The sequence below is a fragment of the Haliaeetus albicilla genome, chromosome 5, assembly GCF_947461875.1.
Source record: "Haliaeetus albicilla chromosome 5, bHalAlb1.1, whole genome shotgun sequence".
Lineage (NCBI taxonomy): Eukaryota > Metazoa > Chordata > Aves > Accipitriformes > Accipitridae > Haliaeetus > Haliaeetus albicilla.
This window is the reverse complement of record NC_091487.1, coordinates 6,487,101-6,512,448: the sequence shown is the minus strand read 5'-3', so window position 1 is coordinate 6,512,448 and position 25,348 is coordinate 6,487,101. Positions and strand designations below refer to the sequence as shown.

Here is a 25,348-nt window from a genome sequence, read left to right as displayed (position 1 = left end):
ACTCGATGACCCTCGGGGGTCCCTTCCAACTCAGGACGTTCCGTGATTGATTGTGAGATTGCCGTCGGCAGGCAGACGGCAAGCGATCCGAAATGAAGCAGCACGCAAGCTCCCGTGAAGAAAACGAACTCGAGCCCAGCCTTCACCAGTCCTCCAGGGCAGCCGGGAGTCGCTGAGCCGGGGTGAGGCCGAAGGCCGGGGCTGGCCGGCGGGCGTGCCTGTGATGCGCTCCGGCACCTGTGACATCAGAGGGGCCGAGTCACAATGGGGGGGGGTATAAAAGGCACCAGCCGGCAGCGCTGCCCCAGTACAGCCTGGGCGAGCGGTGAGTGCGCAGGCGGGGGGAGGCTGGGCTGGACGAGGGCCGGGGCAGAAACGCGGGCCCCCGGGGGGGTGGGTTCTCGGCCTCCACCGGGGCTGGGCGCAGGCCTTGCTGCCTCCCAGCTGCCTCGCCCCCTCTCCTACCTGCCCCCAGCTCCCTGCGGCTCCCGGCCCTGCTCCCCCCGACGCCAGCTCCCTCCCTCCCAGCCCCACTGAACCCCTTCTCTCCCTCCTCCTGCAGGCCATGGCTGCCAGACAATTCTTCGGCCTGGTTGTGCAAAGCATCATCCGGAATGCTCTGCAGGAGCTGGAGCAGAGCGGCTTTGCCTGGGGAGCCCTGCTCTTTGCTGCCTTGGAGCAGTGGCAGTTCCCGGCTGTTGCTCGAGTCCTGCTCCTGCTCTTCGGGCTCTGCTGGTGGCTCAGGAAAAGGAGCCGTCAGCCAGCCAGCAGTAGCAAGGAGGCGGCTAAGGAGGAGGAAGAAGTAAATTCCTGTGTTGCAGTGGATGTGGGCAGAATTTCGCTCAAGCGCCTCCTGGACCTGCCAGAATCGTTCATGATGGTGGATAAGATGGTGGATGAACTTCTCCATATGTGCCAAATGCTTTCCAGGAATAGTTTTATGCCGCGACTGAAGCCAGCTGTCGTTTTGAGAAGCGCCTTAGAAGGTTGGAGTCTCTGTAAGGATGATGCTGCCTACAACCTGCTCGTGCCCCTGAACCCGCCCCGTGGGCACTCCTTCCACCTGGAGTTGGGCAACAGGGGGGAGAGTCCAGCGAGGAACTCCAGGCTCCGCGTGGAGCTGGAGTGCACCTGCACGAGGGAGCAGCTGGTGGAGGACATGCTGTGCTTCCTGCACCACCCCGAGGAGAAGCTGAGGAAAAATCAGAGTCCCAGCCTCCTAGGCACCCTCTGCACCGGCCCCTACCTAGACATGGAGAAAACCACCCGCTGGTTCCAGTTCTTGGTAAAAGCATCCTGGAAGCTTTTGCCTCAGTCGAGACACCACCGCTTAACCGTGCTGCCCTCCAGGCGCTCCTGCAAGCTCCGGCTGACGAACGCTTCCAATAGTCCCCTGCTGATTGTGATGACATTTGTGGTGCAGCAAGATGGCTTGGACACCTTGCTGAGCGTCGAGTAGGCAGAGACCAGCGTTACCAGCAGCAGGACGTGGCCGGAGAGTCCATTCCCTCTGGGAGATCCACCGTGCGCAAAGGTGTCAATAAATCTCTTGTTTGGACAAAGGCCGTGTCCGTGAGTGTCCGTGCGTCTCTGGGTCGGGGAATGCGGGCATAGGGTGCTGACAGCTCAGCTGCCACGGCGTCGGGGAGCATCTTGCAGAAGAGCTGGTGCAGTGGGCTCTGGTCTCAGTGATTCACTGGGCTTTGGCTTCCCAGGTGCTGCGGGTTAATGCCAGCAGGCAGCTTGGCATCATCACGCAGCTCCTCAGTGCCTTGCCCGCAGTGGCACGGTGGAGAGAATCTGAAGGGTAAAAGTGGGAAAGCTTGCGGGTTGAGAGAGGACAGTTCAGTAGGTAGAGCACGAGCTACACGCCCAGGCAAAGCAACGTAAAGAATTCATTCACTCCTGCCCCGGTCTGCCGACCAGACCTGCCTTTTTGGGAAGCCGCCTGCCTCCCTGCGGCTCGGGTTGAAGGCGTTCCCGGGAAACTCGTGAGCCTTGTACGGCCCTCACTGTTAGCCGCTTTTGCTTTTTCGTGTGGGTACCAAGGAAGTCGAGATGAGAAGTCCAAGGGCGAGCAAAAGAGACTTGAGGGCCTCGGGCAGATTGGTAGAGGGGTCAGGAGCACAGGTAGTATTCTCCTCTGTCCTCCCAGCTGGAGGGAATGACATCGAAACACACAGGCGGACGCAGCGTATCGGCACCTGGCTCCGAGGCTAGCGTCACTGCCAGAATTTGGAGTTTTTCAACCATGGGATGGTCTACGCGACACCAGGCCTGCTGGGGCCTGACAAGATTCCCCCATTCTCAAGGGGGGAAAAGTATTTTTGCTCACGAGCGAGCGGGGCTGACTGAAAGAGCTTTAAACTAGGTTTGGAGGGGGGAAGGGGTAAAATCAGTCCTGCTAGTGATAAGCTAGGGATGGCGCGACAATGTTGGAGGAACGGTGCGCAGAGCTTTCGCTCTGCTCCGCGATGTGCCGAGGACACAGGAGCGCGTTTGAAACGTTTGTGGGCTCAAGCGCGCGGTGCGAGGAAGAGACAGGAGGAGCTAGAGGCCTCGGCTCGGTCCCAGAGCAACGACATCGCTGGCCTAGGGGACACTTGCTGGGAAGAGTCCTGTGACTGGAGTGCAGTGACGGACCCTTCCAGGCTCTTCAGGAGAGAGAGGCAGGGCAGGCGAGGCGGAGGGGCAGCGCTGTATGTAAAGGAGGGGTCGGACTGTACAGCGCTTGCAGCTGGGGACGACATGGTTGAGAGCCTCTGCGTAAAGATTAGGGGAAAAGCTAATAAAGCGGACGTCCTTGCAGGAGTCTGCTGTGGATCACCCAGCCAGGATGAGGACGCCAACGTATGAATCCATGAGGAATCACGGGAAATCTCTGGATCAGTCGCCCTGTGTCGTCCTTATGGGCGGCTCCAGCTGCCCAGCTGCGAACTGGGGCTGTCACAGAGCAGACATGAACAGGCCCGGGAAATTCCTGAAGCCCACGTTGAAGACAACTCTTTGATACGGGTACTACGGGAGCCGACTAGGAAGGGTGCCCTCCTAGGCCTGTTGTTCGTACATAGAGAGGGTCTTGTGGGTGAAGTGATGATTGGTGGCTGTCTTGGCCATAGTGATCAGAAAATGGTCGAGTTTAAAATCGTTGGCGATATGGGAAACCCTGTCCGCAGAGCTAGTCCCCTGGATTCTGGGAGAGCAGACTTTAGGCTGCTCAAGGAGCTAGTTAGCAAGGTCCCCTGGGAATCTGCTCTCGAGGGTATCGTTGCCCGTAAATGCCGGTCACTTTTTTAGATCCCAGGAGCGGGCAATTGCAATGTGTCGCAAGTCAAGCAAGGGGGGCGGAAGGGCTGTTTGGCTGTAGACCCTGGCGCTATAAGAAGTAGTGGCTGATGGCCACCGTGTGGCAGAAGATGTGCACTCATAGCTGTATTTGGTACACCTCCAGTGGAAATTCAATGATGGTGTATGGGCGAAGATTTGCAAGCTTTTCAATAATTGTCGCATCGAAAGAGCTGTCTAACTATGTCGAAGCGCTAGAGAAGCTCAGGCTTCTCCCCGTTTTCAGTTAGACTGTGCAGGACATGGCCGGTTCTTCCGTGATGCGCAAAGCTACCAGAACCTTCTTTGCCTAATGATGGATCTTTGGAAAGTGAAGTTAATGCTGAGATGAGATGCTATCGCTGCATCTTTTGCACCGGTGGTTTTGCCTCTGTGACCTGACCTTTCCCCCAAAAAAGTTTGTTTCACTGAAAAATAGCCATAAGACTGTGTTTACGTTGCATCTTTGCTGGTTCAAAGAGGTAAAGTACATTATGGCTTTGGTATATGAAGGCAAGAAGAGAAACATGTTATTTGCGTAAGACCATGGTATTCCAGTTTAGTGCTTTGCATCCCCCCAGCTTCAAAGAGCAAGCTCTGAGCTAGAGTTAAAGACAGTTTGCTGATCTCTCCTCTTGAACACGTTGCTTGTTTCTTGCTCCTTTTTTTCCCTCTTGTGTACCTCTGAGCTTTTGAACCAATGAAAGCAGGTTCATCTCGCAAAGTTCTTTTGATCAAGGACAAGGCTCAGGATGTGGGGGACAAAGAAGAATTACCAGCACTGACTGGGGCCAGGAAGACAATGCAATCTGCTTAGCCCTCTGCATCCCAACGGATTGTTACCACAAAGTCAGGTTTGCCAGTGACCTAGGCTAAAGCGTTTTCATCATGTTAACTGGTTTCCATTCCAAGCGGCTGCAGGTTTTCCAGGCTCTTTGGCAACTTCCTGTCACTTCCTCAGAGTTGCTCACCCTTATGAAGGCTCTTCTTGGAGAGGGGTATCCTGGGTCGAACTTTCTCTTTTCTGTATTCTGTAAAAATCCCGAGCCACTGACAACTCTGGCCACACCTGCATTATTAAAAACTGTTCTTGAGCAGTTTGTTTTCTGACTCCCAGAGGATAAGTGGCACAGATAGCCAGATGCTGCAGGATCCCCATCCCAGTTGTGTTCAGGCACAACTGAACATCCACTGTACAGCCCTGGGGTCCCAGCAGTGCCCCAGCCAGCAGCTGTCTCTTGCCCAAGAGCATGCTGTAGGACCTGCCTGGCAGCACTGGAAGCTTGCTGCCAGTTGTCACCTTTCCCTGAGTCCCTTGGCTCTCATGCTACAGAGACACAATTCCTCTGAAGAAGGGAATTAGTACAGTCCAGGGCTAGTTCCTGGGAGTCCCAAGATGCCAAGGGAGGAGGGCTGTCAGGAGCAGGCTGCATAAGAAGGAAGGTTGTTGTCCGGTTTTCTGTGCAACTGTGAGGACCTTTAAAGGACCTTAAAAGAGTCTGTAGGCACGAGGGATGCTCATGTTGCAAGCTCACAACTGTAAGAAAAGCTCGCAATAAAAGAAGTGCTTCAGACAGGACATAGATTCATCCGCGCCTGGCGCTGTTCATTGAGTAATAGCCAGGTCGCAGTTGCACATGAGCCTGCGGGCCACGCCACTGGCCCCGAGTAAGCATCCCAAGAGGTGTGCCTAGGTGCAGGGGTGGTTGAGGACAGCACGATGTCTAGAGAGGATGCCACAGGCTATACTGTCCTGTCTGTGTGGAGAAGCTGCTCTGGGGACCGTTCGTTTCAAGAGGTGGATGCCCTGGCTCGGCAACAGGCTGGTGCTGCAGCTCTGTCAACAGGTAGCAGGATGACACCCATACACTGCACCACACCACGAATGTCCAGCACCACATCTCCCCAAGCAGGAAGGCTGAGGGAGGTCTAATTGCTGTCTTCCACTACCCAAAGCCTGTCTTTTCTGAGAGGTGCACAATGAAAGAATGTGTCACACATTGCACCGAGGGAAGCATGCCATGAGAGCAGATAAGCCCTGGAAGAAGCAGCCAGAGAGGGTGGGGAATCTCCTTCTTTGGCAACATTAGAAGTTCAGCTGGACAAGACCCTGAGGGACATGTCCTAACTTTGGTGTTAGCCCTGCTTTAATTAGGGGGTGAGACTAAAGACCTCCAGAGGTCTCTTCCAACCCAAATTCTCTATGTTACTCTGTGAGCGTGAGGATCAAACGGCCTTGGTGACCTTGTTGTGCGGGTGAAAGACCTTATAGTGCAGGTGTTTCCATTGTTCTGGAGGCCTTCAGGTGGAGCTACCAGCAATGAAAGCATTGTCCAAAGATTGTTGGAGGGGACACTGTTGATGGTGGGGGAGTCTTTTCATTGACGATGACAACAGCATAGATAAGCTTGTACAAAACCGCATTACTTGAAGCCCTAATGTATATGATGAACAAAAGAAAGAGCCAGCACAGGTCTCCAAATGAGCTGTTAGTGATGGCAGATATATCACTGAGCAAAAGCAGGTGCTGTTTACAGTTGCCAGCCCTGCGGCCAGGAGTCACCCAGCACTTGGGCAGTTTTCCATGCTGGGCTGCCTGGCACAGCAGCCCTTACCTCCTGCATACTAGAGCTCTTATCTCAGTATCAGCCAGCTAGCAAAGGCAAGTGACCAGCTTCGGCATCTTCTTCACTCATGGAAACCCACCCATTTCCGTGACAGCTGTCCGCAGGAATTGGGCTTGCAGATCTTAAATACGAAACCGGGAAGTCTGAGGATCTCTGCTGAAGAAAGCTTTAGCATAAGTGTTTAATAATCTGGCATAAGATCACAGCATAAAAAAAAAATGACCCGTGTTAGAAGACTGAATGTTCTGACCACAGTTACGAGTAACAGATATTTCTAGGAGAGATGTAAGAAAGTGTAAAAATGAGGGTCATCTACCAGTTTTAGCCCTAAGCACAACAGGAAGTACAACCACAATCACATGGTAAGGCATTTCCATGGCAACTGACAACATTTTCCATTAAGCTGGAATTAACTTCAGGCTATAATCTGCCTAAGGACACAGAACGCATAGGGATGCAGCAAGATAGCTAACACCATACGCAGAAAAAGAAAAAGGCTGAACTGTGGGTATGATGGGAGCGGGAAGGAGCAAGAGCAGGACTCGGCATAAGAAAACCCTGTCCCAACACGTCGTGTCACGGGCAGGAAATGCTCCCTGCCCTCCATTACCACCGGATCACGCTACGTGGGTGTCCCTGCAATGCACTGGGTAAATAATGCGGGTGCAAGAAGTCTGCATTGCTTCTCTTTCCCAGGTCCCATAATTGCGTCATGGGTCTGTCCTAGCTTAGGAACAAAAATTATTCATTAACAACTGCCTTACCAGACACACTGATACCGAAAAGCCGGTCGAAGAAACTCTCCAAGACTCGTTTTGGAGTTTTAGAAAGCAGGCGTTCTTTGTTGCAGCGCTGGATGCACGGGGGATAGTTCCACCTAGCGTGCATACCACAGCTTTAGCACAAACAGGTTCTGTAGAATAACTAATTGCACATTAATCAGATGAGTATACATATACATAAAAATGACTGTAACTGATTATCATAGTACTGCCTACATTCGATCATGCGCAATGAAGGATCCATTTGAGTCGAAGGGCTGCTTTTGCGACCACCGACCCATTTGAAGCTCTCGTTGGCTGCCCTTGAAGTCTTTATTCTTGTCCTTGTTCTTTGATCTTGAAGCTTAAGGCAGTTTCAATCACACGTGGCCAGTTTCAACATTGTTCTCATCTAGCGGACAGGAACATCTAGTCATAAGAGCAAAGAACTGCAAAACTTAGCAGTAACCACCTGCTTTAGGGTGGCTTCGAGGATTCCCGAGAAGGTAAACACACACACACGCACACACACTGACTATAGCGGAAGAAGCAAGCATTTTATTAACTACACACATGTGTTACGCTAAGGGTATCTTACAATGCAAAAAAACCCCAAACCTATTAACATACCGACCCAAGGACTGTGAAGAAGAAGAAGAACCATCTGTACATTCTGTACATTCTTGTGTCGTCTTGCGCCGCAAGCTCAGCCCAGCAGTCGGTAGGTGCCAGCTTTACGTGGGCGTCCCCACGGAGGCAACGGTGACCTTGCCATACACCGGCCCACTGCTCTTTGGAAAACCCCAGTATTTTATACATTTGTGGAGGAACGGCTGTCGACGCTCACGGCCAATGAGTGCCGAAACACGCCTCGATTGCAACATAGGGAGCCTACGGCACATGCGCCCGCTGGCCAGGCGCGCTGCACGTGCCATAGCCATCCCTTCTGTTGGTTCATGGGCACACGGCAAATTACCATAATCCATCAGTCACGATGCTCTAACCAACAGCAGGACTTTTGCAAGGTAAGCAAAATTATGTGTGGTGCCTTGTATTCCTCCGTTATTGCATGTACTACCTCCCCTAACATTGCTCTACTTTCTTATCCCCATGGTCAGCATTTCAAACAATAGACAATAAACTATCTGCTCCCTGTGCTGACTGCGTTTTTTAGTTATCTACTTCTTACTCAGTGTTCATCCACGGACCAAAATTCCATCTTTTAACCCTTCTGTACACACCACCTCTGCTAGTTAATTGCTTGGCTATACTTTTGTCTATTGTTTCAGTCATAGTGTTAGTATAAGATTTCTAATAATTATTTACCAAATCTCACTTTTACAGTCACCTAGCAGCAAACCAGTTTCCACGGCTGGTACAAAATATTAAAACCATCAGAATATTTAGATACACCATACAGAACGTATGGAAATATGCTATCAATTCCCCCCTTTCTGTTTCAGGCTACTAACTCTTTTAGTAGTCTCACTTGAACATAGATTGTGTCACAGCTCGTTTAAGACAGCTAGAAGTGATGCGGATTATAACAACGATGATAAATACTTCTCTTGTTTCGTTGGTGCGACGAGGGAAAGCTTCAGGCTACCCAGTAACGGTATCAACTAGAACTAGGATACAGCAACATCCCTCTTTTTGAAGCAATTCTGTAAAATCAATTTGCCAACATTTTCCTGGAGAATTTCCTTGTTTCGTAATTCCCAAAGTGACTTTATTATTGGTTTGGGGATTATTGCGTATACAAATTTCACACCCAATTGTAATTATTCAAATAACTTTTGTCATATCTCTATTCAAAATACACGTTTGTAAATGTTTAACAAGGTTTTCTGTTCCCTAATGTACTTTGTTATTTTCAGCCCGGGCAACTTCTCTCATTATTGTGGGTAGGACTATTATTTGACCTGGTGGTGTTACAGCCCATCCTGTTTCATTTTTATTAGCCTGCAATTTAATAATTAATTCTTCACCTTTTTCATTATAATTTGGAGCATCTTTCGGTAAACTTACACTTTCCTCTGGAACTAGTCCTAGGATGCCTTTTTCTGCAGCCTCTTTAGCAGCTCTATCAGCCAATCGGTTACCTGTTTCAAGGACAGTCCTACCTGGCTGATGTGCTTTACAGTGCGTTATCGTGACTGCTGTTGGCTTTTGAATGGCTTCTAACAATTTCAGTATTTGTTCTGCATGCTGAGTGGTGGTTCCTTGTGCAGATAACAGTCCTCTTTCTTTCCATATTGCTCCATGTGCATGTACTACCCCAAAAGCATACTTTGAGTCTGTCCAAATGTCGATTCGCTTTCCTTGACTTAGTTCCAGTGCTCGAGTAAGAGCTATCAATTCAGCCTTTTGGGCAGATACATTTGAAGGCAAAGCTCGTGATTCAATTACCTTCTCAGCAGTGGTTACCGCATATCCTGATAAACGTTCTCCTTCACGGATGAAACTGCTTCCGTCGGTATATAGTTTCCAATCTGCTTCTTCCAGTGGCACACCTCGGAGACCCGGTTGGCTGGAGTAGACTTCTTCAATTGTCTGCAGGCAGTCATGTTCCAGTTCTCCTTCAACTTGATCAGTTGTTAAAAACACAGCAGGGTAAACAATCTTCTGTCTCAGCTGCAATTAACAGGTCATCCACATATTGCAACAAGATTCCTTGATTATTTTCTTTCTTCCAAATCTCTAATTCTCGTGCCAATTGACTTCCAAAAATGGCAGGGCTGTTCTTAAAGCCTTGAGGCAAGACTGTCCATGTATATTGTGTTTTTCTCCCAGTCTCAGGATTTTCCCATTCAAAAGCAAAAAGCTCTTGACTATTGGGATCCAAGGCAATACAGAAAAAGGCACCTTTCAAGCCTAACACTGTGAACCGTTCTTGTTTCTCCGTTAGGGTTGTTAACAAAGTATAAGGATTTGCTACTACCGGGTGAATATCTTGTACTATTTGATTTATCGCTCTGAGGTCTTGAACTAACCTGTAATCTTTTCCATTAGCCTTTTTAACAGGCAAGGTTGGGGTGTTATATTTGGATTCACATTCTATTAACAATTTGTACTTTAGAAACTTTTGTGTTATCGGTACTAACTCTTTCCGGCTTTCCAGTTTTAGGGGGTATTGTTTAATTCTTACCGGACTCGATCCTGGCTTTAAATCAATTCTCACAGGCTCTGCTCTTTTGGATTTACCAGGAACTTCCCCAGCCCAGACGATTGGAATGACAGCATTATTTACTTCGACCGGTATGATCCTCTGCTTTCGGTAGCCGTCCTGTAACAACAAAGCCACTGCTTCGATATGTTTAGTTTCTGGAATTAAAATTTTAATCTCACCATTTTTAAATTTAATTTCTGCTTCCAGTTTCTCAAGTAGGTCTCTCCCTAACAGGGGTTTAGGAGAATTTGGCAAATACAGAAACCGATGAGTGACCCATTGCTTTCCTAATTTCATTGTCAAAGGCTTAGAGAAGGGTCTAGCCTCTCGTTCACCTGTCGCACCAACAACACTAATTCCTTCAGAACTTAACTCCCCCTCTAAGGTGTTTAAAACCGAAAAGGTGGCTCCAGTGTCAACTAAAAATTCAATTTTATGTTCTCCCAGGTTAGCTGTAACCAGAGGTTCTGCTGGGAGACTCCCCTCCGGTCCCTGTCAGATACTTTCACTCAACTTCCCTAAGAAAGGGGGAACTTGCTGAGACTGTGCGGTCAAAATTGGGGTCACTTGTGACCTTGTAGGTCTCAGGGGCCATTCCCCTTTCCAGTGACCTTCTTGTTTACAGTATGCACGCTGATTCGGTCCCAGGGGCTGGTTTAATCCCACTGGTGACCCCAGTCCAGTTCCTCTCCTTTGTCCCACGCCAGCTCCTACTTCCAGAGCAGCTACTAACCTTGCATTCATTTTACTCTGTAATTCATCTCTATTTCTGTATGCCACCCAAGCAACTTCTAATAATTTTCCCCAATCTCGAGAATCTGCTCCTTGTAATTCTTGTAATTTCCTTCTGATATCATCAGAGGATTGACCTATAAATAAAGGAGCCAATTGAGCTCTTCCTTCTTCAGACTCAGGATCCATATTAGTATATTTCCTAGCATCTTTCCAATCAGGATCCTGAGTCTGAATCATTGTTTCAAAAGCGTGGGCTGTTTGATCAGCGTTTTCTTGATAGCTCCCAGGTGCTACTTTCCAATTATTTAAATCCACAATAGAAAAGGGTACTTTAATAGTTGCCACACCCTCAATCTCCCTTGCCGCGACGTGAGGCCATTTCCTCTCGTCCTATCTCCAGCCCCCTGGAGAGACCAGCACCCACCTCACTGCAACCCCCCTTCAGGTACTCGTAGAGAGCTATAAGGTCTCCCCTCAGCCTCCTCTTCTCTAGACTAAACAGCCCCAGCTCCCTCAGCCGCTCCTCATAAGACTTATGCTCCAGGCCCCTCACCAACTTGGTTGCCCTTCTCTGAACACGCCCCAGCAACTCCTCTCCTCCTATCGCTTCCTGCCTGAGAAAAGCGACCGACACCCACAACCTCCTTTCTGGTAGTGGTAGAGAGCGATAAGGTCTCCCTCCCCCCCTCAGCCTCCTGTTCTCCAGGCTAAACAACCCCAGCTCCCTCAGCCGCTCCTCAAAAGGCCTGTTCTCTACACCCTTCCCCGGCTTCGCTGCTCTTCTTTGGACGCGCTCCAGCACCTCAATGACTTTCCTGTAGCGAGGGGCCCAAAACTGAACATGCTAGTCGAGGTGAGGTCTCACCAGTGCCGAGGCCAGGGCGGGATGATCGCTTCCCTAATCCTGCTGGCCACGCTATTTCTGATACAAGCCAGGATGCTCCTGGCCTTCTTGGCCACCTGGGCACGCTGCCGGCCGTCAGCTGACACCCCCAGGTCCTTTTCCGCCAGGCAGCTTTCCAGCCACTCTTCCCCAAGCCTATAGCATTGTGTGGGGCTGTTAAAACCCAAGCGCAGGACCCGGCACTTGGCCTTGTTGAATCCCATACAGTTGGCCTCAGCCCATCGATCCAGCCTGTCCAGATCCCTCTGTCGAGCCTTTCTACCCTCAAGCAGATCAACACTCCCGCCCAGCTCAGTGTCATCTGCAAACTGACTGAGCGTGCGCTCGATCCCCTCATGCGGATCATTGGTAAAGATATTGAACAGAACTCACCCCAATACTGAGCCCTGGAGAACACCACTTGTGACCGGCCGCCAGCTAGATGTAACTCCCTTCACCGCAACTCTCTCTCATATCTCTGAGAGCATTGTCCACTTGCTTCTTGAATACCAACAGGCTTGGGGCCGTGACCCTTTCCGGGGAGGGGCTTGTTCCACTGCTTGACCACCCTCTCGCTGAAGAACTTTTTCCTGCTATCCAGTCGGAACTTCCCTTGACGCAGCTTTAAGCCATTCCTTCGTGTCCTATCACCGGACCCCAGGGAGAAGAGATCGGCACCTCCCTCTCCGCTCCCCGTCCTGAGGAAGTTGTAGGCAGCCATGAGGCCAGCCCTCGGTCTCCTCTCCTCTAGGCTGAACAAACCCAGCGTCCCCAGCTGCACCTCATCAGGACATGCCCGCTAGTCCTTTCACTGTCTTCGCTGCCCTCCTTTGGACACGTTCTAATATCTTTACGTCCTGCTTACATTGTGGAGCCCAAAGCTGCACACGGTACGTGAGGTGAGGCCGCACCCCTCCTGAGCGTGGTGGGTCAATCCCTTCTTTCCCCCGGCTACCTCTACTGTGCCTAACGCGCCCCAGGAGATGGCTGGCCTGTTGGGCCGCCAGGGCACGTTGTTGACTCCTACCGCGCTTACCACCAACCAAGACGCCCCAGATCCCTTTCCAGAGCCCATACCTTCCCGTCGGCCGCCTAAGTTCCCAAAGGAGACCCCTGGTCAGCCAAGCCACCCTTCTGCCCCTCTTGCTTGACTTGCGACGCATTGCAATTGCCCGCTCCTGTGCCCTTAAGAAACGGCTCTTAAAAAGTGACCGGCATTTACGGGCAACGATACCCTCGAGAGCAGATTCCCAGGGGACCTTGCTAACTAGCTCCTTGAGCAGCCTAAAGTCTGCTCTCCCAGAATCCAGGGGAGTAGCTCTGCGGACAGGGTTTCCCATATCGCCAACGATTTTAAACTCGACCATTTTCTGATCACTATGGCCAAGACAGCCACCAATCATCACTTCACCCACAAGACCCTCTCTATGTACGAACAACAGGCCTAGGAGGGCACCCTTCCTAGTCGGCTCCCGTAGTACCCGTATCAAAGAGTTGTCTTCAACGTGGGCTTCAGGAATTTCCCGGGCCTGTTCATGTCTGCTCTGTGACAGCCCCAGTTCGCAGCTGGGCAGCTGGAGCCGCCCATAAGGACGACACAGGGCGACTGATCCAGAGATTTCCCGTGATTCCTCATGGATTCATACGTTGGCGTCCTCATCCTGGCTGGGTGATCCACAGCAGACTCCTGCAAGGACGTCCGCTTTATTAGCTTTTCCCCTAATCTTTACGCAGAGGCTCTCAACCATGTCGTCCCCAGCTGCAAGCGCTGTACAGTCCGACCCCTCCTTTACATACAGCGCTGCCCCTCCGCCTCGCCTGCCCTGCCTCTCTCTCCTGAAGAGCCTGGAAGGGTCCGTCACTGCACTCCAGTCACAGGACTCTTCCCAGCAAGTGTCCCCTAGGCCAGCGATGTCGTTGCTCTGGGACCGAGCCGAGGCCTCTAGCTCCTCCTGTCTCTTCCTCGCACCGCGCGCTTGAGCCCACAAACGTTTCAAACGCGCTCCTGTGTCCTCGGCACATCGTGGAGCAGAGCGAAAGCTCTGCGCACCGTTCCTCCAACATTGTCGCGCCATCCCTAGCTTATCACTAGCAGGACTGATTTTACCCCTTCCCCCCTCCAAACCTAGTTTAAAGCTCTTTCAGTCAGCCCCGCTCGCTCGTGAGCAAAAATACTTTTCCCCCCTTGAGAATGGGGGAATCTTGTCAGGCCCCAGCAGGCCTGGTGTCGCGTAGACCATCCCATGGTTGAAAAACTCCAAATTCTGGCAGTGACGCTAGCCTCGGAGCCAGGTGCCGATACGCTGCGTCCGCCTGTGTGTTTCGATGTCATTCCCTCCAGCTGGGAGGACAGAGGAGAATACTACCTGTGCTCCTGACCCCTCTACCAATCTGCCCGAGGCCCTCAAGTCTCTTTTGCTCGCCCTTGGAATTCTCATCACGACTTCCTTGGTACCCACACGAAAAAGCAAAAGCGGCTAACAGTGAGGGCCGTACAAGGCTCACGAGTTTCCCGGGAACGCCTTCAACCCGAGCCGCAGGGAGGCAGGCGGCTTCCCAAAAAGGCAGGTCTGGTCGGCAGACCGGGGCAGGAGTGAATGAATTCTTTACGTTGCTTTGCCTGGGCGTGTAGCTCGTGCTCTACCTACTGAACTGTCCTCTCTCAACCCGCAAGCTTTCCCACTTTTACCCTTCAGATTCTCTCCACCGTGCCACTGCGGGCAAGGCACTGAGGAGCTGCGTGATGATGCCAAGCTGCCTGCTGGCATTAACCCGCAGCACCTGGGAAGCCAAAGCCCAGTGAATCACTGAGACCAGAGCCCACTGCACCAGCTCTTCTGCAAGATGCTCCCCGACGCCGTGGCAGCTGAGCTGTCAGCACCCTATGCCCGCATTCCCCGACCCAGAGACGCACGGACACTCACGGACACGGCCTTTGTCCAAACAAGAGATTTATTGACACCTTTGCGCACGGTGGATCTCCCGGAGGGAATGGACTCTCCGGCCACGTCCTGCTGCTGGTAACGCTGGTCTCTGCCTACTCGACGCTCAGCAAGGTGTCCAAGCCATCTTGCTGCACCACAAATGTCATCACAATCAGCAGGGGACTATTGGAAGCGTTCGTCAGCCGGAGCTTGCAGGAGCGCCTGGAGGGCAGCACGGTTAAGCGGTGGTGTCTCGACTGAGGCAAAAGCTTCCAGGATGCTTTTACCAAGAACTGGAACCAGCGGGTGGTTTTCTCCATGTCTAGGTAGGGGCCGGTGCAGAGGGTGCCTAGGAGGCTGGGACTCTGATTTTTCCTCAGCTTCTCCTCGGGGTGGTGCAGGAAGCACAGCATGTCCTCCACCAGCTGCTCCCTCGTGCAGGTGCACTCCAGCTCCACGCGGAGCCTGGAGTTCCTCGCTGGACTCTCCCCCCTGTTGCCCAACTCCAGGTGGAAGGAGTGCCCACGGGGCGGGTTCAGGGGCACGAGCAGGTTGTAGGCAGCATCATCCTTACAGAGACTCCAACCTTCTAAGGCGCTTCTCAAAACGACAGCTGGCTTCAGTCGCGGCATAAAACTATTCCTGGAAAGCGTTTGGCACATATGGAGAAGTTCATCCACCATCTTATCCACCATCATGAACGATTCTGGCAGGTCCAGGAGGCGCTTGAGCGAAATTCTGCCCACATCCACTGCAACACAGGAATTTACTTCTTCCTCCTCCTTAGCCGCCTCCTTGCTACTGCTGGCTGGCTGACGGCTCCTTTTCCTGAGCCACCAGCAGAGCCCGAAGAGCAGGAGCAGGACTCGAGCAACAGCCGGGAACTGCCACTGCTCCAAGGCAGCAAAGAGCAGGGCTCCCCAGGCAAAGCCGCTCTGCTCCAGCTCCTGCAGAGCATTCCGGATGATGCTTTGCACAACCAGGCCGAAGAATTGTCTGGCAGCCATGGCCTGCAGGAGGAGGGAGAGAAGGGGTTCAGTGGGGCTGGGAGGGAGGGAGCTGGCGTCGGGGGGAGCAGGGCCGGGAGCCGCAGGGAGCTGGGGGCAGGTAGGAGAGGGGGCGAGGCAGCTGGGAGGCAGCAAGGCCTGCGCCCAGCCCCGGTGGAGGCCGAGAACCCACCCCCCCGGGGGCCCGCGTTTCTGCCCCGGCCCTCGTCCAGCCCAGCCTCCCCCCGCCTGCGCACTCACCGCTCGCCCAGGCTGTACTGGGGCAGCGCTGCCGGCTGGTGCCTTTTATACCCCCCCCCATTGTGACTCGGCCCCTCTGATGTCACAGGTGCCGGAGCGCATCACAGGCACGCCCGCCGGCCAGCCCCGGCCTTCGGCCTCACCCCGGCTCAGCGACTCCCGGCTGCCCTGGAGGACTGGTGAAGGCTGGGCTCGAGTTCGTTTTCTTCACGGGAGCTTGCGTGCTGCTTCATTTTGGATCGCTTGCCGTCTGCCTGCCGACGGCAATCTCACAATCAATCACGGAACGTCCTGAGTTGGAAGGGACCCCCGAGGGTCATCGAGTCCAACCCCTGACTCCGCACTGGGCAACCTCAAATATGTATCCTAGGATGAGAGTATGTGCAAACGCCGGCGGGCGTGCCTGTGATGCGCTCTGGCCCCTATGACATCAGAGGGGCCGAGTCACAATGGGGGGGGGGTATAAAAGGCACCAGCCGGCAGCGCTGCCCCAGTACAGCCTGGGCGAGCGGTGAGTGCGCAGGCGGGGGGAGGCTGGGCTGGACGAGGGCCGGGGCAGAAACGCGGGCCCCCGGGGGGGTGGGTTCTCGGCCTGCACCGAGGGCCCAGCCGCTGGCGGGAGCACCTCGGGCAGGGCACGGTGCCGCCGCCACCGGGGCTGGGCGCAGGCCTTGCTGCCTCCCAGCTGCCTCGCCCCCTCTCCTACCTGCCCCCAGCTCCCTGCGGCTCCCGGCCCTGCTGCCCCCGACGCCAGCTCCCTCCCTCCCAGCCCCACTGAACCCCTTCTCTCCCTCCTCCTGCAGGCCATGGCTGTGATACAATTCTTCACAATTCTTCTGGTTGTGCAAAACATCCTCTGGAATGCTCATGTGGTCCACGATGAGCTGGATGAGGCCACACGCGAGCGCATGCGGCTGCGTGGGTGGTATCTCAGCCGGAAGATGACTCGGATGCTGCAGGAGCTGGAGCAGGGGACGCAGGAGCTGGAGCAGAGGACCCAGGAGCAGAGCGGCTTTGCCTGGGGAGCCCTGCTCTTTGCTGCCTTGCAGCAGTGGCAGTTCTGGGCCGTTGCTGGAGTCCTGCTCCTGCTCTTCGGGCTCTGCTGGTGGCTCAGGAAAAGGAGCCATGAGGTGGACAGCAGCAGTGACGAGGAGAGCTCTAGCAGTGACAGGGAGCAGGTGGAAGAGGAGGCGGAAGAAGACGACAGTGACAGTGAGAATGATCTGGGAAGGCTTTTTTTGGAGCAAATACAGTGGCCAGTTCAAAACCTAGCCAGGGACTGTCAGGTGGTAAAGGACCTCCTTGGCACCTTCATCCTTGTCTTCAGAGAAATCTTGTCAAATAGTTTCTTCCCAGTGCTGCAACCCGCCATCGGGGTGGGCAGCGCCTTCGAAGGTTGGAGTCCCCGCGAGGAAGACATCATCTACCGCCTGCTCGTGCCCCTGAAGCCCCCCTATGGGCACGCCTTCCACCTGGAGTTGGGCAACAGGGGGGAGACGCCAGCGAGGAACTTCTGCGTCCGCGTGGAGCTGGAGTGCACCTGCACGAGGGAGCAGCTGGCAGGAGAGATGCTGTGCTTCCTGCACCAGCCTGAGGAGGAGCTTAGGAGGGATCAGGGTCCCAGCCTCCTACACACCCTCTGCACTGGCTCCTACCTAGATGTGCAGAAAACTGCCCGCTGGTTCTATCAACTGGTGAAAGCAGCCTGGGTGGCTTTGCCTCAGTCATCCACATGGCGTCTGACCATGCTGCCCTCCAGTCGCTCCTGCAAATTCCAGGTGACAGAACGCAACAACAAAACCCACATTATTGAGATGATGTTTGGGGTGCAGCAAGGCAATTCGGACATCTTCGTGAGCAGCCAGAATACAGAGGCCATCTTCACCCCAAGCACGACGTGGCCAGAGAGCTACGCTGTGGCAGAGGCGAAGTTCTTCAGGCATATGGCCAGGCAGGTCCCGCATGACAGCTTCCACCTCAGATGCCTGCAGGCCTGCGCCCGCATCCTGGTGGGCATAGGCTTTTCCACCTATACCCTGAAGACAGTTGTGATGCACCTCCTGACCACCATACCCCTGTCAGGCTGGCGCAGGAGGCATTTTGTGCGGCGGATGGAGGATATCATGCAATACCTGCACCGCTGCCTGGAGGAGAAACGCCTCGACCACTTCTTCTTCGGCAACGAGAGGGTGCCTGAGGAGATAGTCTTGCCCCCAGCCTTCCAAACGGCCGAACCACTCAACCTCTTCCAGCACCTGGTACAGGATCCGGCCGCCCACGACAAGGCAATGCTTGAGTATAAGTATCTGCGAGAACGGTTCATAAGACTGCTGATCCTCGGCCACTGAAAGAGATCTTCACGCACAGAGCTGTGTTTGCGGGACTCACAGCTGATGGCAGACTACCACCTCATACCAGACTACCACCTCATACCGCAGGGAAAAAGAGGGAAGAATGCGGGACACAGAAAGTAAAGGGAAAACCCTGTAAAGCAGCCCTCTGTCAAGACTGTCAGTGTTCTCCTCTAGGCAGTCTCCCCAGCGCGGCAGATAGTGGTGACTACAGCGGCTACAAAGCCGATGTTCATCGTCCTTTCCCCTCACAGTCGCGGCCATGGTGGCGATTTCACATGGGCCCAGAAATTCTTCCTGGCAGCTCCAGCTGTGCGGGGACTAAGCGAAAGGCAGCGCTGATGTGCCTCTGTGTGCCTCAGACTGCAGTCTGGACAGAGAAAGCGCCCATGCTAGACGCTTCCTGAGGAGCTGGTGCTGCGGAACTGAGCACGCTGGACACGGAGAACACGCTCCTCAATTGGCAGTGGCAATCGCTGCCCCAGCTTTCCTACACAGCAAAAGCACACGCTGCGGAGTGGGACCCGATGCAGCCGACGGGGCCATTGCAAGGAGCCTTGCGACAGAGATGCCTGTTACCACGCGGACAGCGACCGCCCTCCCTCTCTGAGAGAGTCCATTCCCTCCGGGAGATCCACCGTGCGCAAAGGTGTCAATAAATCTCTTGTTTGGACAAAGGCCGTGTCCGTGAGTGTCCGTGCGTCTCTGGGTCGGGGAATGCGGGCATAGGGTGCTGACAGCTCAGCTGCCACGGCGTCGGGGAGCATCTTGCAGAAGAGCTGGTGCAGTGGGCTCTGGTCTCAGTGATTCACTGGGCTTTGGCTTCCCAGGTGCTGCGGGTTAATGCCAGCAGGCAGCTTGGCATCATCACGCAGCTCCTCAGTGCCTTGCCCGCAGTGGCACGGTGGAGAGAATCTGAAGGGTAAAAGTGGGAAAGCTTGCGGGTTGAGAGAGGACAGTTCAGTAGGTAGAGCACGAGCTACACGCCCAGGCAAAGCAACGTAAAGAATTCATTCACTCCTGCCCCGGTCTGCCGACCAGACCTGCCTTTTTGGGAAGCCGCCTGCCTCCCTGCGGCTCGGGTTGAAGGCGTTCCCGGGAAACTCGTGAGCCTTGTACGGCCCTCACTGTTAGCCGCTTTTGCTTTTTCGTGTGGGTACCAAGGAAGTAAAGATGAGAAGTCCAAGGGCGAGCAAAAGAGACTTGAGGGCCTCGGGCAGATTGGTAGAGGGGTCAGGAGCACAGGTAGTATTCTCCTCTGTCCTCCCAGCTGGAGGGAATGACATCGAAACACACAGGCGGACGCAGCGTATCGGCACCTGGCTCCGAGGCTAGCGTCACTGCCAGAATTTGGAGTTTTTCAACCATGGGATGGTCTACGCGACACCAGGCCTGCTGGGGCCTGACAAGATTCCCCCATTCTCAAGGGGGGAAAAGTATTTTTGCTCACGAGCGAGCGGGGCTGACTGAAAGAGCTTTAAACTAGGTTTGGAGGGGGGAAGGGGTAAAATCAGTCCTGCTAGTGATAAGCTAGGGATGGCGCGACAATGTTGGAGGAACGGTGCGCAGAGCTTTCGCTCTGCTCCGCGATGTGCCGAGGACACAGGAGCGCGTTTGAAACGTTTGTGGGCTCAAGCGCGCGGTGCGAGGAAGAGACAGGAGGAGCTAGAGGCCTCGGCTCGGTCCCAGAGCAACGACATCGCTGGCCTAGGGGACACTTGCTGGGAAGAGTCCTGTGACTGGAGTGCAGTGACGGACCCTTCCAGGCTCTTCAGGAGAGAGAGGCAGGGCAGGCGAGGCGGAGGGGCAGCGCTGTATGTAAAGGAGGGGTCGGACTGTACAGCGCTTGCAGCTGGGGACGACATGGTTGAGAGCCTCTGCGTAAAGATTAGGGGAAAAGCTAAGAAAGCGGACGTCCTTGCAGGAGTCTGCTATGGATCACCCAGCCAGGATGAGGACGCCAACGTATGAATCCATGAGGAATCACGGGAAATCTCTGGATCAGTCGCCCTGTGTCGTCCTTATGGGCGGCTCCAGCTGCCCAGCTGCGAACTGGGGCTGTCACAGAGCAGACATGAACAGGCCCGGGAAATTCCTGAAGCCCACGTTGAAGACAACTCTTTGATACGGGTACTACGGGAGCCGACTAGGAAGGGTGCCCTCCTAGGCCTGTTGTTCGTACATAGAGAGGGTCTTGTGGGTGAAGTGATGATTGGTGGCTGTCTTGGCCATAGTGATCAGAAAATGGTCGAGTTTAAAATCGTTGGCGATATGGGAAACCCTGTCCGCAGAGCTACTCCCCTGGATTCTGGGAGAGCAGACTTTAGGCTGCTCAAGGAGCTAGTTAGCAAGGTCCCCTGGGAATCTGCTCTCGAGGGTATCGTTGCCCGTAAATGCCGGTCACTTTTTTAGATCCCAGGAGCGGGCAATTGCAATGTGTCGCAAGTCAAGCAAGGGGGGCGGAAGGGCTGTTTGGCTGTAGACCCTGGCGCTATAAGAAGTAGTGGCTGATGGCCACCGTGTGGCAGAAGATGTGCACTCATAGCTGTATTTGGTACACCTCCAGTGGAAATTCAATGATGGTGTATGGGCGAAGATTTGCAAGCTTTTCAATAATTGTCGCATCGAAAGAGCTGCCTAACTATGTCGAAGCGCTAGAGAAGCTCAGGCTTCTCCCCGTTTTCAGTTAGACTGTGCAGGACATGGCCGGTTCTTCCGTGATGCGCAAAGCTACCAGAACCTTCTTTGCCTAATGATGGATCTTTGGAAAGTGAAGTTAACGCTGAGATGAGATGCTATCGCTGCATCTTTTGCACCGGTGGTTTTGCCTCTGTGACCTGACCTTTCCCCCAAAAAAGTTTGTTTCACTGAAAAATAGCCATAAGACTGTGTTTACGTTGCATCTTTGCTGGTTCAAAGAGGTAAAGTACATTATGGCTTTGGTATATGAAGGCAAGAAGAGAAACATGTTATTTGCGTAAGACCATGGTATTCCAGTTTAGTGCTTTGCATCCCCCCCAGCTTCAAAGAGCAAGCTCTGAGCTAGAGTTAAAGACAGTTTGCTGATCTCTCCTCTTGAACACGTTGCTTGTTTCTTGCTCCTTTTTTTCCCTCTTGTGTACCTCTGAGCTTTTGAACCAATGAAAGCAGGTTCATCTCGCAAAGTTCTTTTGATCAAGGACAAGGCTCAGGATGTGGGGGACAAAGAAGAATTACCAGCACTGACTGGGGCCAGGAAGACAATGCAATCTGCTTAGCCCTCTGCATCCCAACGGATTGTTACCACAAAGTCAGGTTTGCCAGTGACCTAGGCTAAAGCGTTTTCATCATGTTAACTGGTTTCCATTCCAAGCGGCTGCAGGTTTTCCAGGCTCTTTGGCAACTTCCTGTCACTTCCTCAGAGTTGCTCACCCTTATGAAGGCTCTTCTTGGAGAGGGGTATCCTGGGTCGAACTTTCTCTTTTCTGTATTCTGTAAAAATCCCGAGCCACTGACAACTCTGGCCACACCTGCATTATTAAAAACTGTTCTTGAGCAGTTTGTTTTCTGACTCCCAGAGGATAAGTGGCACAGATAGCCAGATGCTGCAGGATCCCCATCCCAGTTGTGTTCAGGCACAACTGAACATCCACTGTACAGCCCCGGGGTCCCAGCAGTGCCCCAGCCAGCAGCTGTCTCTTGCCCAAGAGCATGCTGTAGGACCTGCCTGGCAGCACTGGAAGCTTGCTGCCAGTTGTCACCTTTCCCTGAGTCCCTTGGCTCTCATGCTACAGAGACACAATTCCTCTGAAGAAGGGAATTAGTACAGTCCAGGGCTAGTTCCTGGGAGTCCCAAGATGCCAAGGGAGGAGGGCTGTCAGGAGCAGGCTGCATAAGAAGGAAGGTTGTTGTCCGGTTTTCTGTGCAACTGTGAGGACCTTTAAAGGACCTTAAAAGAGTCTGTAGGCACGAGGGATGCTCATGTTGCAAGCTCACAACTGTAAGAAAAGCTCGCAATAAAAGAAGTGCTTCAGACAGGACATAGATTCATCCGCGCCTGGCGCTGTTCATTGAGTAATAGCCAGGTCGCAGTTGCACATGAGCCTGCGGGCCACGCCACTGGCCCCGAGTAAGCATCCCAAGAGGTGTGCCTAGGTGCAGGGGTGGTTGAGGACAGCACGATGTCTAGAGAGGATGCCACAGGCTATACTGTCCTGTCTGTGTGGAGAAGCTGCTCTGGGGACCGTTCGTTTCAAGAGGTGGATGCCCTGGCTCGGCAACAGGCTGGTGCTGCAGCTCTGTCAACAGGTAGCAGGATGACACCCATACACTGCACCACACCACGAATGTCCAGCACCACATCTCCCCAAGCAGGAAGGCTGAGGGAGATCTAATTGCTGTCTTCCACTACCCAAAGCCTGTCTTTTCTGAGAGGTGCACAATGAAAGAATGTGTCACACATTGCACCGAGGGAAGCATGCCATGAGAGCAGATAAGCCCTGGAAGAAGCAGCCAGAGAGGGTGGGGAATCTCCTTCTTTGGCAACATTAGAAGTTCAGCTGGACAAGACCCTGAGGGACATGTCCTAACTTTGGTGTTAGCCCTGCTTTAATCAGGGGGTGAGACTAAAGACCTCCAGAGGTCTCTTCCGACCCAAATTCTCTATGTTACTCTGTGAGCGTGAGGATCAAACGGCCTTGGTGACCTTGTTGTGCGGGTGAAAGACCTTATAGTGCAGGTGTTTCCATTGTTCTGGAGGCCTTCAGGTGGAGCTACCAGCAATGAAAGCATTGTCCAAAGATTGTTGGAGGGGACACTGTTGATGGTGGGGGAGTCTTTTCATTGACGATGACAACAGCATAGATAAGCTTGTACAAAACCGCATTACTTGAAGCCCTAATGTATATGATGAACAAAAGAAAGAGCCAGCACAGGTCTCCAAATGAGCTGTTAGTGATGGCAGATATATCACTGAGCAAAAGCAGGTGCTGTTTACAGTTGCCAGCCCTGCGGCCAGGAGTCACCCAGCACTTGGGCAGTTTTCCATGCTGGGCTGCCTGGCACAGCAGCCCTTACCTCCTGCATACTAGAGCTCTTATCTCAGTATCAGCCAGCTAGCAAAGGCAAGTGACCAGCTTCGGCATCTTCTTCACTCATGGAAACCCACCCATTTCCGTGACAGCTGTCCGCAGGAATTGGGCTTGCAGATCTTAAATACGAAACCGGGAAGTCTGAGGATCTCTGCTGAAGAAAGCTTTAGCATAAGTGTTTAATAATCTGGCATAAGATCACAGCATAAAAAAAAAATGACCCGTGTTAGAAGACTGAATGTTCTGACCACAGTTACGAGTAACAGATATTTCTAGGAGAGATGTAAGAAAGTGTAAAAATGAGGGTCATCTACCAGTTTTAGCCCTAAGCACAACAGGAAGTACAACCACAATCACATGGTAAGGCATTTCCATGGCAACTGACAACATTTTCCATTAAGCTGGAATTAACTTCAGGCTATAATCTGCCTAAGGACACAGAACGCATAGGGATGCAGCAAGATAGCTAACACCATACGCAGAAAAAGAAAAAGGCTGAACTGTGGGTATGATGGGAGCGGGAAGGAGCAAGAGCAGGACTCGGCATAAGAAAACCCTGTCCCAACACGTCGTGTCACGGGCAGGAAATGCTCCCTGCCCTCCATTACCACCGGATCACGCTACGTGGGTGTCCCTGCAATGCACTGGGTAAATAATGCGGGTGCAAGAAGTCTGCATTGCTTCTCTTTCCCAGGTCCCATAATTGCGTCATGGGTCTGTCCTAGCTTAGGAACAAAAATTATTCATTAACAACTGCCTTACCAGACACACTGATACCGAAAAGCCGGTCGAAGAAACTCTCCAAGACTCGTTTTGGAGTTTTAGAAAGCAGGCGTTCTTTGTTGCAGCGCTGGATGCACGGGGGATAGTTCCACCTAGCGTGCATACCACAGCTTTAGCACAAACAGGTTCTGTAGAATAACTAATTGCACATTAATCAGATGAGTATACATATACATAAAAATGACTGTAACTGATTATCATAGTACTGCCTACATTCGATCATGCGCAATGAAGGATCCATTTGAGTCGAAGGGCTGCTTTTGCGACCACCGACCCATTTGAAGCTCTCGTTGGCTGCCCTTGAAGTCTTTATTCTTGTCCTTGTTCTTTGATCTTGAAGCTTAAGGCAGTTTCAATCACACGTGGCCAGTTTCAACATTGTTCTCATCTAGCGGACAGGAACATCTAGTCATAAGAGCAAAGAACTGCAAAACTTAGCAGTAACCACCTGCTTTAGGGTGGCTTCGAGGATTCCCGAGAAGGTAAACACACACACACGCACACACACTGACTATAGCGGAAGAAGCAAGCATTTTATTAACTACACACATGTGTTACGCTAAGGGTATCTTACAATGCAAAAAAACCCCAAACCTATTAACATACCGACCCAAGGACTGTGAAGAAGAAGAAGAACCATCTGTACATTCTGTACATTCTTGTGTCGTCTTGCGCCGCAAGCTCAGCCCAGCAGTCGGTAGGTGCCAGCTTTACGTGGGCGTCCCCACGGAGGCAACGGTGACCTTGCCATACACCGGCCCACTGCTCTTTGGAAAACCCCAGTATTTTATACATTTGTGGAGGAACGGCTGTCGACGCTCACGGCCAATGAGTGCCGAAACACGCCTCGATTGCAACATAGGGAGCCTACGGCACATGCGCCCGCTGGCCAGGCGCGCTGCACGTGCCATAGCCATCCCTTCTGTTGGTTCATGGGCACACGGCAAATTACCATAATCCATCAGTCACGATGCTCTAACCAACAGCAGGACTTTTGCAAGGTAAGCAAAATTATGTGTGGTGCCTTGTATTCCTCCGTTATTGCATGTACTACCTCCCCTAACATTGCTCTACTTTCTTATCCCCATGGTCAGCATTTCAAACAATAGACAATAAACTATCTGCTCCCTGTGCTGACTGCGTTTTTTAGTTATCTACTTCTTACTCAGTGTTCATCCACGGACCAAAATTCCATCTTTTAACCCTTCTGTACACACCACCTCTGCTAGTTAATTGCTTGGCTATACTTTTGTCTATTGTTTCAGTCATAGTGTTAGTATAAGATTTCTAATAATTATTTACCAAATCTCACTTTTACAGTCACCTAGCAGCAAACCAGTTTCCACGGCTGGTACAAAATATTAAAACCATCAGAATATTTAGATACACCATACAGAACGTATGGAAATATGCTATCAATTCCCCCCTTTCTGTTTCAGGCTACTAACTCTTTTAGTAGTCTCACTTGAACATAG

General features: G+C 52.6%; 4 protein-coding genes across 4 annotated transcripts in view; 3 read left to right on the top strand and 1 right to left on the bottom strand.

Moving 5' to 3' along the window:
- Nucleotides 1–25,348, top strand: part of LOC104318720 (potassium channel subfamily K member 16) — a 110,193-nt gene that overhangs the window by 40,516 nt on the left and 44,329 nt on the right. The gene's annotated exons all lie outside the window — the stretch shown is intronic.
- Nucleotides 443–1,551, top strand: LOC138685312 (inositol 1,4,5-trisphosphate receptor-interacting protein-like 1). Its single transcript, XM_069782967.1, has one exon. The coding sequence runs from the start codon at nucleotides 566–568 to the stop codon at nucleotides 1,457–1,459; it is 894 nt and encodes a 297-aa protein (XP_069639068.1). The 5' UTR covers nucleotides 443–565; the 3' UTR covers nucleotides 1,460–1,551.
- LOC138685311 (inositol 1,4,5-trisphosphate receptor-interacting protein-like 1) lies at nucleotides 14,353–15,553 on the bottom strand. The gene has a single exon (XM_069782966.1). It carries the CDS (start codon nucleotides 15,428–15,430, stop codon nucleotides 14,537–14,539), a length of 894 nt encoding a protein of 297 aa, XP_069639067.1. The 5' UTR covers nucleotides 15,431–15,553; the 3' UTR covers nucleotides 14,353–14,536.
- Nucleotides 16,462–18,122, top strand: LOC138685383 (inositol 1,4,5-trisphosphate receptor-interacting protein-like 1). The gene has a single exon (XM_069783175.1). It carries the CDS (start codon nucleotides 16,477–16,479, stop codon nucleotides 18,016–18,018), a length of 1,542 nt encoding a protein of 513 aa, XP_069639276.1. The 5' UTR covers nucleotides 16,462–16,476; the 3' UTR covers nucleotides 18,019–18,122.

Coding starts and splice junctions, on each gene's coding strand:
- LOC138685312 (XM_069782967.1), top strand. CDS start 566: ATGGCTGCCAGACAATTCTTCGGCCTGGTTGTGCAAAGCATCATCCGG.
- LOC138685311 (XM_069782966.1), bottom strand. CDS start 15,430: ATGGCTGCCAGACAATTCTTCGGCCTGGTTGTGCAAAGCATCATCCGG.
- LOC138685383 (XM_069783175.1), top strand. CDS start 16,477: ATGGCTGTGATACAATTCTTCACAATTCTTCTGGTTGTGCAAAACATC.